At 43.9% G+C, this 14691-nt stretch overlaps 1 protein-coding gene across 1 annotated transcript in view; it reads right to left on the bottom strand.

The window, feature by feature from the left end:
• cdh13 (cadherin 13, H-cadherin (heart)) overlaps window positions 1–14691 on the bottom strand; it is a 423714-nt gene that overhangs the window by 115703 nt on the left and 293320 nt on the right. Inside the window, exon 8 of the mRNA XM_085411590.1 lies at window positions 10404–10582. Coding sequence (XP_085267716.1) covers window positions 10404–10582 — 179 coding nt within the window. The remainder of the gene's footprint in view (window positions 1–10403; window positions 10583–14691) is intronic.

Here is a 14691-nt window from a genome sequence, read left to right as displayed (position 1 = left end):
TAGCCAGAGGTGCAGGTTGAAATGGTTGTGTCACACACAATCTATCACACTGTAGGTCATCTGGACCCGAGAGACCGTCATCAGGTGGCAGATTACAATTAGTTGATCTCTGACAGTGACCAAATGACACCACTGAGCAATTATGCTCCAACTGTTGCCTAGGACTGGCAACTTTGTCGGTTTGTGAACCACAGTTCACTCTTTTGAAAACAGATCGATTTTGCTTTGAGTTTGCTTTCAAACAGTGAGCAACCAGGTGGCCAGGTTTGTGGCAGAAGAAACAGAGCTTTGTTTTGGCTCTTGAAACCACGCCTGTATCGGCTTTGTTAGCTGGCACACTCCTAACTCCCAAGACTGACTGTTTCTGTTTGTAGGCCCCACAATTTGCTATTAAATGGCCAGACTTTAAACAAAAAAAACACTTTCGTTTCACACTGGAATGGGACACAAGTACCTCACCCTTTCGGTACTGTGTAGCTGGCACATCACTAACCTTCACTAGGTCATCGCGTCGGTCGTGCTTAATGACACTGGTTTTATGGATGAGGGCAAACTCATCAGCCAGTGTTGCAGCATGCTGTAATGAGGAAACCTTCTGTTCACTGATATATACCGCGATGCGCTCAGCAATGCAGTTCTTAAATTCCTCTATGAGCATTAGTTCCCGGATCGAAGCCAGGTCAGTGGCTTTGCAGGCCGCACACCACCGATCGAAAAGAACACCTTTTTCCCTGGCGAAATCAAGATAGGACTGACCCTGACCTCTTCTCAACCCCCGGAAACGCTGCCTATCGGCTTCTGGGACCAGCTCATAGGCCAGCAGGATAGCCCTTTTCAGCTTGTCATAGTCCAAGCTGTCCTCAGCTGACAACGAGGAACAAACTTCTTGAGCCTTACCCGCCAGCTTACATTGGAGCAAGAGGGCCCATGAATCCCGTGGCCAGTGCAAGGCCGTGGCTATTCGTTCAAACGACTCGAAGTAGCTGTCAACCTCAGTGTCACGGAACATCGGAACCAGACGACTGTTTTTCCCTACGTCAAACGGGGTGTCCGCCTGACGAATGGAGGCGGTCGAAGGAAGGGAAACCTGCCGGAGTTCCAGCTGTCGCAACCTCACAGCTGTCTCTGCCTCCACCTCCACCTTCATCAGCTCAACCTCCCTAGCCCTAGCCAGTTCCGCGTCCAAACGCCTAAGCTCTAGCTCCCTTTTCAGCTGGAACTCTCTCTCACGCTGCTCCTTCTCCAGCTGGAGACGAGCCAGACGGACACGGAGCTTAGCATCCAGCTTCGAGCCTTCACTTGATTCAATGGAGAGGGGTTCGAAGCGAGGCACTGTCATGGGTTTGTCCTCAGGCAGCCCCTGATCAACAGGTGTCGACACCAATGGACCTACAGCTTGAGCTGGCGCCTGCAGAACGGGCTGAGACGCTGCACCACGCTCACCCTTAAACACTGCAATATCAAAGGTAGCCATTGACTCTAAAACAAAAACTACCTGAGGCTAACAATAACAACAAAGAAGCACCACCTCCAATACACAAATGAGAAACAGGCGGGAAAAGTGTGGCCACAGGTTAACCAATAAATAAAAATACCGCCAACCCTCTCCCCAGACCTGCCTACTAAAATCTTAGCCTAGTTAGCTTCTGGAGTGTACCAGGCTCGAGGCAACTTTAAAGGCTAAGCATCAAGTGCACAAAGCACCGACAAGCCTACCCCCGACAGGGAACTAATCCCCACCCGGGATTACTCCGAAAATAATAAAGGAAAAATAAAAAATGAGTGCCTGAAGGAGGAGCTTACACTCAGCTAGACACTCCCCTTTGCTAACTGGAGAGAGAGCGCAGCAGATACCATATAACTAAACAAGCCACCGGCAAACAACTCACCAAAACTCAATTGTTGTTCCTTCCATTCATATCCCGGACGAGCCCCCACTTTGTTACGTTCCCCCCGAAAGGGTCTAGGCATGTGAGTGAGGGGACCAGTAACAAATGAGTCCAGAACAGAAAGAAAGGAAAACAGACCAGTGTTTTCAGTAAATAAAATAGTCTTTATTATAGATCATCTTAACATAAAGAGCCGGCAACGCCGTTTTACCAATAACACTTGGAAAAAGAGAAAAAGGGTTGCAACAACAAAGAACACAATAACCAAACAAAAACTCCACACCACGAGGAGGTACTTCCAGGGGCCCACAAGCTCACCCTGTCACTAACAGCAGCTGGCTTTGCTGCTGCCAAGGCTCACAAGCCCACACTACTCACGCAAAGCAGCTATGCTGTTTCCACAACTCCACACTTTGAGCAGGCAAGGCTCACAAGCCCACACTACTCACGCAAAGCAGCTATGCTGTTTCCACAACTCCACACTTTGAGCAGGTTAACCACACACAACGCAGAGACACCAGAGAACACCCCACCCTGTTCACAGCTCATCCCCAGCTTATATGACCTCCGAGAGGTGATTGCTGACTGGGCCCAGGTGGTAAATGAGTCCAATGAGCAGCAGCTGTGTCCTGGGGAGAGAGAAGAGCAAGAGAGAGATGGGGGGTGGAGCAAAAGAGGAGGAGGCGGAGAAAAACACCACGCCCACACAAGGGCAGTATCAGGAGGCCCAGCTAGGGCCGTAACAGTATTCAACAGGGATTTAACGAGGAAATACGAGACCTCTGAATATATTTCACGTTACCTGTGGTCCAGACTGGCTGTAGTTCACTCAGGTCTTTATACTGAGGCCAGTTTTATAAGAACTCTAAATTACTTCCACAAAACTCTCAAAGCTTGTGGCTAAAGACAGCCCTGAAAAACATTTCAGTAAGCAGTGAATACAAAGTGCCTTGTAGTCATTGTTGCAGCTATGAATAAAATCACTCTGTCGCTTCTAAATTTGTTCTCCATTCTGCCACTCATGATCACGTTAGCTCTCCTCCACTTTCATTTCTCTATTAAGTTGCATCTCCTAGCACATACTGAGCCAGAACCTTCTGATGGCGTCTCTTTCTTGCCAGCCAAAAAGAGCTGAACCTGTTCGGATTCCCGCGCCCTCTGAGAACCTACACGTGAGTAGGGATGGGGATCGTTTAGGTTTTATCCGATACCAGTACCAAACCGGTACTTTTGAAACGGTGCCGGTGCTTAAACAGTGCTCGAACCGGTGCTTAATGAATGGAGAACACAAAATTGGTCCAAAAACCTCTCATGTTTAGCTGTTTTTTGTAAAAAGATAACAATGTTAGCCTTTTCTGCAGCTATAGCAGATTTATGGTATCACTCTTGGCTGGAAGCAGTGCTTAAACAATGGAAAAAACACAAACTTTGTCCAAAAACCTCTCATGTTCAGCTGTTTTCCACTTTTTCTTTGGTCATTTTAGCCTTTTTGATGTGCACAGTGTGAGGTCTCGCAGCAAGCTATCAAATACGGCGCATTTCTGGGCTTTTAAAAAAAACGCTATGCGTCTCCAGGTGTTTCATCGGATTTGAGGTGTTAGCTCCTTTGACAGTATCACAGTATCAGCTTAAAGCACTTGTTGCAGGCTGCTGAGTTTGCATATTTTGCTGTGAAGTACAGCCAGACTTTTGACCGCTTCGCCTTGGACATTTTTAATCTGTAGCTCTGCTCTAACAGAACGTACGTACCTGGGCCCGCCTACTATCCTCGGAAACGTAAAATGATTGGCTAGAATCTAAAGTGTATCACAGCTCAGGAAAAAAAATGCAGCGAAATAAAGCACCGAAATGTGCGCTGCTTTTCGGTCTGGTTACTACCGTTTATGTCAGAACCGGTGCCATCATGGCACCGGACACCGGTACCCATCCCTACATGTGAGTCCATACCGTCCTGCATCTGTCTTTGTCCGACTCATCTACTCACACCTTACCAATCTGCAGATCATAATAGGAGAGTGAAGGGAGTTTATAAACTGAAGTGTACATCAAATCTGCTGTAATGAAATCTTATCAATGTGTTCCCTGTGCTGTATTATTTGCATATAAATGACATAATATAATAACTCTCTCCGGCCTCTACCTGGGAGGAGTAAATATTTCTCTGTCTGCTTTGTCTCGCTGTGACACGAGGAAACGAGATGCTAATTGAAGAGAGGCAACCATCTTTATGTGACGACTGACATTCAATTATGTTCGGGAGATCAGATTAGGTGGTGGCCCCAGAAATGTTTGAAAACAACATTTTGCAGAGCGGCAACTCTGAAGGCGGCCAAGGATGTAATTTGAATGGCTGTTTGAGGCCTGCGCTGAATGGTGCTGCTCTGAATGGAATCACTATGCTATGACCTGCGACTAATTGGATGTCCACAGTGAAGTGTTGACAGAGAAGGGGAGGCAAGGCTGATGGGAAAAAACAGAGATAGACAGTAAGGCGGCGAGAAGAGAGAAAATAACACAAAATGAAAATAACCAAGAAAACAATGTGATGTACATGACAGCATAGGGAGAAGGGAGCGACGGGGTGGGGGGAGTGCAGGGGATCACAACAGTGGCGATGGAGAAAACGAATGCAGTTTCCCCTTAAAGTGGAACCTGCCAAAGTTTCAGGTTTCATTCATCCCAACACACCGGCATGTAGCCACTCCAGCCACAGAGCCAAATAAGCCATTAGACGGGATTCGCTTTCTTATCAGCCGAACGCTGTCAGGAAGCGTGTTGCCAAGGTCGCGCTAAACAAACACCGGGTCGCTTTACTTACAGCCGCCATTGCTTTCTGCACTGATCAGGGATAAGTGTGTGCATCCATTTACCTGTCACTTGAGATCTGCACTAGTTAAGCATAACAGAGTGAATAATGACATGTAAACACATTTACAGCACAGGTCCTAATCTCAGTGCTGACAGTGCCCAGCACATAAACCGTCACGTCAACAGAGACCAAATGAGTTCGTTACCAGGCCTCTGGAGTAGGGCTGCCATGATTAGTCGACTATCAAAATCGTCGACGACTGATTTAATAGTCGACGCGTCGTTTGAAACTTTGTAAGATCACAAAAGACGCAGGAATAAGTAGCAGGATTTAAGAGTGTAATAACAGACTGAAACAGAAGATGGCAGCACTGCATGTACAAGGATGCCAGCTGCCGTTAAACCCCGAAGAAGAAGAAGCAGTTTCCCAGAATTCATAGCGCGGCCCAGCGCAGTTTCCAACAATGGCGGTAGCTAGTTAGTTTTAATATTACTCTTATTATTCTTTCTGGGTCACAAAATAAACGTTTAACATATTTTCAGGCGAGAATGTAGCTGTGTAAACCTCAAATATCTGCTCAGTTTAGCAGGACACCACATATTTTCAAAAGCGCTCCGACGTTTTCGGAGACGTCTGTTACCCACTAGCTCGCTACTCAGGTTAAACATGATATATGAGTCACTTAGATAACTTAAAAATTTTATTGTTTGGCTTTTTTCAGTATTTCATTTGTTCCTGAGTAAATCAGTTTGGCTGAGATTAAAGTTATAGTTTTTACACAGCTGAATAAACGTCAAGCAGACAGCTGATTATCAGAAGTGTGAGATGCTCAAGAATTTACTCCGGTGTCCTGTTATATTTTAGATAGCAAGGAGTTTATTAAACTTCACCGAAACAATCTGCAAATGTCATTAAAATTTAATAAACTATCATCTTGTCTTTATTTTTAGTTAGCACAGACCTTAAACACTTAAAGCTGTAAGCTAATGCTAGTTATATAAGAGCAGATGCTGCTGGTGCAATAAGCTGTACGTTTTACGTCCAATGGATGATGATCTGATTAGTCGACTAATCGCAAAAATAATCGGTGACTAGTGGACTATCAAAATAATCGTTTGTGGCAGCCCTACTCTGGAGAACTTCAAGACATGTAGAGGAGGTCTTTTAGCCATTTAAATCAGCTGTGTTGGATCAAGGACACAAAACCTGCTGGCCATCGAGGCCTGGAGATCCCCACCCTACGTAGACTCGATGCTAATCAAATTTATTTTCCACTCTCATTTTCAGAGCAGTCAAAACAGTTTTCAAAAGTACTTTTAAAATGAAATTTACCTTAAAAATGGGAACTGTTAAGATGTGCCTTAATTTGGCTGATTCACCAAACATAACACATCAAGAAGCGAAGTTTCATTTATATCACTGCAAACATCACAATTCAGTGGCAATACACACACACACACAAGCAGACATCCTCTTCCCTCCATGTAATTCACCTTTGTAAGACATGAGAGGGGCGAAGGGGTCGGTCAACTCTATCGATTGGCTATCCTGAGCAGTGACAGCTCCCAGATTGGCCGGAGAGCATTAGGGAGTCAGAAAGTCACACTGCCATTAGCAGTCTGTCCTCTCCGGTTACAACCAGCCAGCACACGGACACTCCATGGACTAAAAGAGATCAGAATGACTGGTGTGTGTGCCCTGTAACAAATATATTCAAGCCAAAAACACTGGGAACCCTTCTCAGTTTTCTTATTTCATTACTTCTGAGAACGTCTCTGCCTGGTGTCTGTAAGAAGACGTCCCTAGAATAGAAAACCGTATACACACATCTCTACTTACACTGTTCAAATGCATTCAGCGTAACTCAGAACACAGTATAAATAAGACTAAACCAGAAATGCATCAATCGATTAGTTGGTTGCCACAAATATGATGGATGAGCAGCTGATCGGCCTCAGAGATATATCTCTCCAAAACTGTAACAAATACCAAACAGCTTATCTAGCATAACACATGCGCTAAAGTGAAATATACTGTCCATCCCTTCTCTTCTGCTTGTCTTTGTCAAGGTCGTGGGGCCGCTGGAGACTATCCCAGCTACCACAGGGTGAGAGGCGGGGTACGCCCTGGACAGGTCCCCAGTCTGTCACGGGGCTAACACACAGACAGACAACCATTCACACTCACATTCACACATATGGGTCATTTAGATTCATCAGTTAACCTAACGCCGTGAACTGCATGTCTTTGGACTGCGGGAGGAAGCCAGAGTACCCGGAGAGAACCCACGCAAACATGGGTGGTGCATGGGTACCACTCGGGTGGTCTCAGAATTTCGTGTCTGGCATTCACAGATGATGTGGTTCTGTCGGCTTCATCAGGCGGTGGCCTCTAGCTCACATTGGAGCAGCGCGAGTCTGAGAGTGAAGCAGCGGGAACAAAAATTGGCACCTCTAAGCCTGAGGCCATGGTCCTCAGCCGAAAAAGGGTGGCGTGCCCAGCCAGGATTGGGGGACGAGTTTCCACCCCAAGTGGAAGAGTATCTCAGGGGCTTGTTGACTGAGGGGAGAGGGGAGCGTGACATCGACAGACGGATTGGTGCTGCAACTGTAGTGATGCAGACGCTGTACTGGTGAAACGAGCTGAGTGTAAAAGCGAAGCTCTCAATTTAACGGCCAACCTATGTCCCTACGGTCATCTGTGGTCACAAGCTCTGGGTAGTGACTGAAAGGAGAACATCCGTTAGATGTTCTGGGAATCTGTCACTGTGAGAGGCCCCAGGGCAGACCCAGGACATGCTGGAGAGATTATAACTCTCAGCTCTCCTGGGAGAGGGAGGTCTGGGCTTCTCTGCCTTGGCCGCTGCCCCCCCAGCAGCCTAATGCTAAAGATGCCCCAGATGGATGGAAATGTATTGCAAATCATTTTCAGCGTGATTTTATTTGTTTTGAAAAGCTTTGTCCACTAACTAGAAGCATTTTATTTTATAAAATATCGAGTTTTATGATGAGCACATATTTATGACTTACAGCTCTAAAAGACAGAAAACTGGTAGGTAAGACTCTAGATCCAGTCCTTCACAGCAAAAAGAGCCAAATCAGTACACCTGATTAAAATTCAGATGTGAGTTTGAAGACAAAGGGAGATTTCAGTGCACCCCTTCCTGCCGTCCGCCACCTTTGCAGGTTTCTTTGCTTTTTTCTGATTCAAATTTCTGCTCCTTTAGTTCACAAGCCTTTAAAAATAATGTGCTGCAGTACAGCTGTGACAACGGGAGGCAGTGCATGAAAGCACAGCTGACTGATGAAACTATAGTTAGACTGATAAATGAGATGGTGAGATTATTTTTTTGTGCAGGATGAAGGATCAGCAGGAAGATGTGCGCAGCATGAAGCGCCACTATCTCACAAGGTGTTTTGTTTTCTCTGAACAGATAATTTATTAATTTAAGCTTATCTGAGCTATTCTTACCGACAAACACTCATAGATGTGCATGCTGAATCGCACAGAGGAAGAAAACACATCGACAGTCTCGTGCTCGCCTTCATGGAGACTAAGGTGGAACCCTGTATTGATTAGCATCCAGTGACGTGCAGTTTTGATGTGTACCGTACGAATAGTGCTTGAGTCTTGTAGTAACTGCACTCTGCACGGCCAGCAGGTGAAGAGGGACATATTTGCAATGCAGACTCATTAACAGTGATTTCCATGTAAATCCAGTGAAAAATACAAAAACTCTTTGATCTTTTCTAACTTAAGAAAATGGCCTCATCCCTGCAGCATTACCAGCCGTCAGAAATTACAGCCTGCCATTGATCCAACAACCTCGCGTGTCAGAATAATATTAGACGGCAAGGGGAGACATGTCTACAATAAAGTGAGGAGAAAAACAGAGAGTGCTGGAATAAATATGCATATCAAGACAGGATTTTACGCCTCAGAGAAAGCACTAGAGGCAAAATCAAACTGATTTCAATGTGACAAAATTGATTTTCCAATTTTCTCCGGATTGCTTTTTGCTTCCCTGGGGCAGGTGAGGTGTCTATCCAAATACACTTATAGCGCCACCTGAATTATGTCTGAGGAATTTGAAGAACATAGGGAATATTTTTGTTTCTCCTATCCATTTGGTGTTTTGCCTTTGTTGCAAAGCAGAATATTGCAGACATACAAAAGACATACTGTATTTAAAAACTATATTGGCAGATGGAGCTAAACTGCATCGAGCTGGCGTCAGAGTCATGACGACGTGCTAAAGTGGCTGCGTCTAAATTTCTTCAGACCTCGATATGGACAGTTTTAAGGTACCCTTTCTGCTCTTCCATCTGCCCTCTTTTCAATCATATATGTTGTTTTAGGCTTTTCATGTGACTATTAATACCACAAAGAGCTCTCACATACATATATTTGTCATGATTTGTTTATTATAGAAATAAACTTGTTTCACTTCTTTTTCTTTGAGCCCATTTAAACGTTTTCGAGGACTGTGACGATCCTGCACGGCAGCATAAAACTGACTCATTGCTTCAAACATCAGAACACTTGAATGCTATGCTCTCTTTTACACGACTTCTTAGAATTCTTCCCTCCGAGTCCAAGTTCTTTAACATTTGTTGATCAAAATAAGTGCAAATCAAGTGCATTACATGATCTTTTCAAAAACCTATAACCTATCATGCACATGGAGAAATGCAGTATTAATGACCACCAAGGCGTTAAAGCTTAAAGCTGAAATAATTGTATTTCCAACTGGACTTCAGCTTTACATATGGACGCGAGTTAGTTTGAGTTGCGTTACTGGTTATTTTACAGTACATGCTACGAAATTCAGGAGTTTAAAAATGAAGAGAAAAGGTGAAAAATTCTGCCTTCTTCAAAGGCATTCAGCTGCTTTTTTGAACATTAGCCTGTTAGTGGTGTAATAAATCTTGGCTGCAGACATTAGAGAAGCAGTGTTATTGTTGCTGTTTTTTCTACACTCTACTGGAGCATTATCTTTTGAAATATCCTGGAAATCTCACTTTCATCCTCCTATTACGATTTCTTATTCACCTCACAAAAGCAGCAACACTGCACACTGCATCGATTACATCTCATTTCATCCTCCTTTTAATTAATTAGGCTTCTATTAAACGGTCTACTGTAGCTCAGGGATTGGCTCATCAGGGCAGTTAGTCACCACGGCTCCAACAGTTCCGGATGGGAGGTTTTTAGCTTTCGGGATGTTGGACACCACCAGAGTCGACGGATGAGTGTGTATCACCTCAATTAAACTATTCGCTAAGTGTCTGACAACAGCTAATATTCCTCTTCCACCAGCGGAGCCAATCGATGTTCTGGCATTCGTCACCCTGCTGGAAAAGCAATCATCCCGTTGTGTCGCTCTGGTTTTACGGGGAAATGGAAAGGCGCTCGTCTAGCTACTGCGCCTGCTAGCTGGAACGCGCCGGTGCTCCCTCACACAAAGGCACACACAAACACCGAAGCGGCTTACACGACACACAGACACCGACTACGTGGTTTCTTGAGTCTGCCGGCAGCACAGGCGACACGTTGGGAATGAATGGATGCTTCGTTTCAGAAACTCCAGTGACACGTTTAAGCCTCGTGACAACTTCCTGACCACCAACACCACACCGCTGAGTACCGCTCAGTGCAGAGGCCCACACCACAAACACAGGAACAGATTTGCCGAGTTAACCCACCTCTCTGTCAAGTAACGTGGGAGCTATAACTGTGACGATGTCTCCTCTTTCTGCATCAATGTAGAACATGTTCGGGGAAGGTTTGTCTGGAGACTGTTTGACGATGTTGTAGCGCAGAACGGCGTTGTCTGTATTCGGGTCGTCCGCGTCAAACGCCGTCATTGTCATCACTGTGGTTCCTGGGGACGAGATTAAAGGACCAGGCTGAGTCAGAACTGAACATTTGTCTTTACTCACTAAGAAATGAGCAAATAAGAACAACAAGAGAAACACATTTGATTAAAATACCCTGAAATCAGTCTCAGGTAAACATTTGGCAATATGTTAAACTACAGGAGTCACAGGAACTCTACTAAATTTTTATTTTTGTTTTTACAATTCTTCTTTTTCCAACTGTGAAATGTATTTGCCATGTAGGCAAGTTCTTATTTTGACTGGTTAAAGTCGCCAGAAAAGGATGCAGGATCCAGAAACCTGCAAGAAACACTGACGGAAGGTTAACAGACACTAAACTAAGGAACGAATGGACTTTACCGTCACACGGGGAACAGACGGAGCTGGCAGGAAACACTATCAATGCAGTTACATGGGAGGAAGTAAAAGTGAATACAAATCACAGAAGACAATTAAATAGCAAAGTAAAAAAAAGTAAACTTAAAACAACAAAAGGAAAACTCGGACATAAAAAGCAAACACTGATCATATTAAGGAAATAAATACATGAAAATAAACAGAAAAGATTTAAGTCAGCAGAATTTTAAAATCCAAACACTCAAAACTCAAAGACCGTGACAGTATTCTGGGATGTTGTTGTGCTAGTAAAACTGAATGTAACTCACCTAATCTACAATTAACATAACATCACCTACATGATGTCTGTTATCAGCTGAATTCGATATTTTATATTGTTAGGAATCCCAAAATGATATTAATCATGGGAGTAGATGGTTGAAAAGCAATATTTCAAGCTGCTCCTGCCGTGACAGCTGCTTAAAAAGTTACCCTTTGCTATTAATGTGTTTTCTTCCTCGTGTCAGCTCTAACAGCAGGGTGTACTTTATTTGGTAATGGGAAGAAAAATGGAAATCCTGCCCTCCACAGCTGAGCTAAAATAGGAGGCAATCCTCGACACACCCTCAGCCCTCAATCTCTGTCTCCTTTCAGTGATGAGATACACTCGCACCAATTCAGAGGGACACGCGCTCCATCCACACATGTGCGCGAGCAGCAGCAGAGATTTATGCATCCATGCATGCACACAAACTCAATCAAATATAGAGCGTACACGGTTGTGTGTCTGAACGGAGTTTTCCATTTCTCCAGTGCAGGCAGACGTGTCTATTAACTCCACTCAATCCAGTCCTCTGTGTTGTTGTTGTCCTTGGTATGATTTCAACACCACCTTGTTTCTTTTTATTTTTTGTGACGTGAAAGTATTCATTTAAATAATGGGATTGTAACATTTAGCAATATTACACTATAATAATTCTTAGTGACTCAAACAGTCTGGAGGATGACGTGATTATGTTTTCGGAGGTAAATGAAAACAGAAATTTATGAAGCTTTCTTTTTTGATATTGACAAACTCAGCTTTTGTGTGTTTCTTGGCAATAAATCCCTTCTGATTCTTATTTGACCCACAGATTTAATAAAACATTCCCATAAGTGCTAAATAACAGCATCGCGCTGCACGGCTCATGAGCATCGATCTCGTTTCATGCCTCTTCTTAATACCCGACACTACTTTGCCACACTGCATTAGCCAAATTACTCAAATAAGACACAAAAGAGCTAATGGAAAATATGCAAAGTCTACACTAAGTAAAAGTGGCTTAGGAGCAAATGTCTTTAGTCCAGTTGAAGGTAATGAAGGGCAAAGAGGTGTGACTTTTATCCATCTGGCATTTGCACTTCAAGGTGAACCTGCTAATGGTTAAGTAAACCGCTAATCCTCCCTCTGCAGTATAATTACACCCATCTCCCTCATTACCTGCACTCTGTTCCACTTCACCGTTTAGAATGAGCGCACACAAACACACATGATGGCCAACGTGAGCATGCACGGTTTTGCACACAGCCACACCAACCGGACGCGAATTAGAGCGTTGTAAACGTCGACTAAATTGGTTATCTTGAGCAGATATCGGTGAATTATGTTCTCATTCTCCTGAAGGTCTCTTGAACGCAGCACAGTCGTACTCCGTGTTTTATGTGATGTCAGAGGCAAGCTGACCTTCTCAGTGATTACTGTCTTCATCAGATACCATAATTCCTCTCACAAATGAGCATCATGTAACCAGTACGCATTCATCAGTGCAGGATGCAACACAGCCATTAGCATCAATCAGCTGGTGATAAACATCTAGTATTCTGTAATAGGACAATGGGACTATGCTTACCTCTAACACTGATGCCTGTTAAATCATACGATACCATGTGGGCAGCGTCTGTGAAGAGTCATTGGCCTCTCTTATCAGCTTTATCCTCTAGCAGGAGCCGAGCTCAATCAATCCTAACTGCATTGGATAGCTACATGGATGTGACTGCACAGGACTGCCATTACTGCTATCACTTGAACCCATCTGCTTTGCTGCGGATGACAGCAGCTCAGACTGCATGTAGAAAGAAATCATAGAATTAAGATGGAGACTGCAGAGTGAGCGTAAACACTGTGTAATGCATTTCTATCAAGTTTCAGAATGATGATTGGCCCAGTCCACAAAAACAGAGAAGAAGAAGCAGCGGGGCTTTGAGGTAAAAGATTAACAATACACACACGAAACGAAGCGAAACCAGATACACATGTTGTGGATTGATTTCATCACACGGGCTCGTGAGACAATGTGCCGTTGCGTACAGCTAGCTGCTATATCTTTCTCAAACACCAAGGGAAATCAGCGGGGCCGCCAGATCTGTGCTCGCCACCAGGGAACTGACAGAGTCAAGAGTCAAGATGAAGCAAGAGAACATAGACGAGACGAGACAGGAGAATAAATGTGATTTTAGTACGAGTGTGAGCTGTGTATTACACTGCAATCGCATGAACACAAGCGATAGGAATTATTATTTTTTAGTTATTTAATATGTCTGGTGGAGATTCGAGAACCAGAAAATGGATTTAGATTAATCACAGTCAAGTGACTGAAAAAGACCAAGAGCTGACCCTTTCTATTCTCAGGCCTGAATGAGATCAAAGAGTTCAAAGATAAATTGTGTTATCCAAAATCAATTTAATGGTGCAAAGAATTAGAGCCACATATTCAGACGGAGAACGCGGTGAAGAGATGGCAGCACAGATAAGAGTGCACGAGAGTACAAAGCACGACTTCGATTTTAAAGCTGGATGTGAAAACTTTATCCACTCTGTGATGGATGCTTGTTAGAAATACTTCATAGGCACCGTCACATTATTGAAATCAGTTATATTCTTAGATAACTTCTTAATTTGAAAAAATAAAAAGATTTTTAGTAAATTTAGCAAATTAAAAGTGTTTACTGTGGTTCATTTGTCGTCTTTAAATGCCACCATGATGGTAACGATGCTGAAGGCGTAATATTAACGTCATTCGCAGTGGTCACAGTTGTTTTGTGGGTCACATGATGAATCTGACCGACTGCGCGATTATTAACAAGCTGAAACGAACAGAAAACTCTTTAATCTTGTGCATCTTCTTCTTTCCTGCTTCATTTTAAAGCCCACACCTTCCTCTTGTCATCCTCTCCCTGCCCTCACGTCTGCAGGTCCCAGCGCTCTTCATGCCAGCCCCGCCTACTCACTTGTCAAACAAATATATACACACACACTTTTGCCGTACTCCTCATTATTTACTTGTCTCTGTTCCCCTTGTGTGTTCATAACATTCTAGCTTTTTATTGTCTTGTTATTTTGTTTTACTGTGTTTTTCTGCACTGGACTGAGCTTCTGCATTTGACCTTTTGAACTGTCAGTGTGGACCCTCCTCTTTTTTTAACATTACTTTAACTCACATTTGTATCCACAGTCCTGTGAACAGCACTGTAGATACACTTGTGAGTATTTGCCTCCATCCTGATCTCTTAGTTGTTTTGCATATTTGTCATACTTGCTTTATTTTGTGGCATTCAGAGGTGTCCTGCTGCATGATGCAGCAGACAGCGTGATGGCTGGATACTGTCCTTCAGGTCTCCTGCAGACCTGGCCCGTCACACTACCATCACCCTGTTGGATTCTAATCAGAGCATTATCATTCCCAACGCATAACATATGACGATTTGTCACATTCGTCATGTTACGCGTTGGGTCGAGAAC

Source organism: Rhamphochromis longiceps, linkage group LG7 (assembly GCF_057381845.1).
Source record: "Rhamphochromis longiceps isolate RC_006_pf linkage group LG7, R_longiceps_female_GT1.1, whole genome shotgun sequence".
Classification (NCBI taxonomy): domain Eukaryota; kingdom Metazoa; phylum Chordata; class Actinopteri; order Cichliformes; family Cichlidae; genus Rhamphochromis; species Rhamphochromis longiceps.
This window is presented reverse-complemented; position numbering and strand designations above follow the sequence as displayed.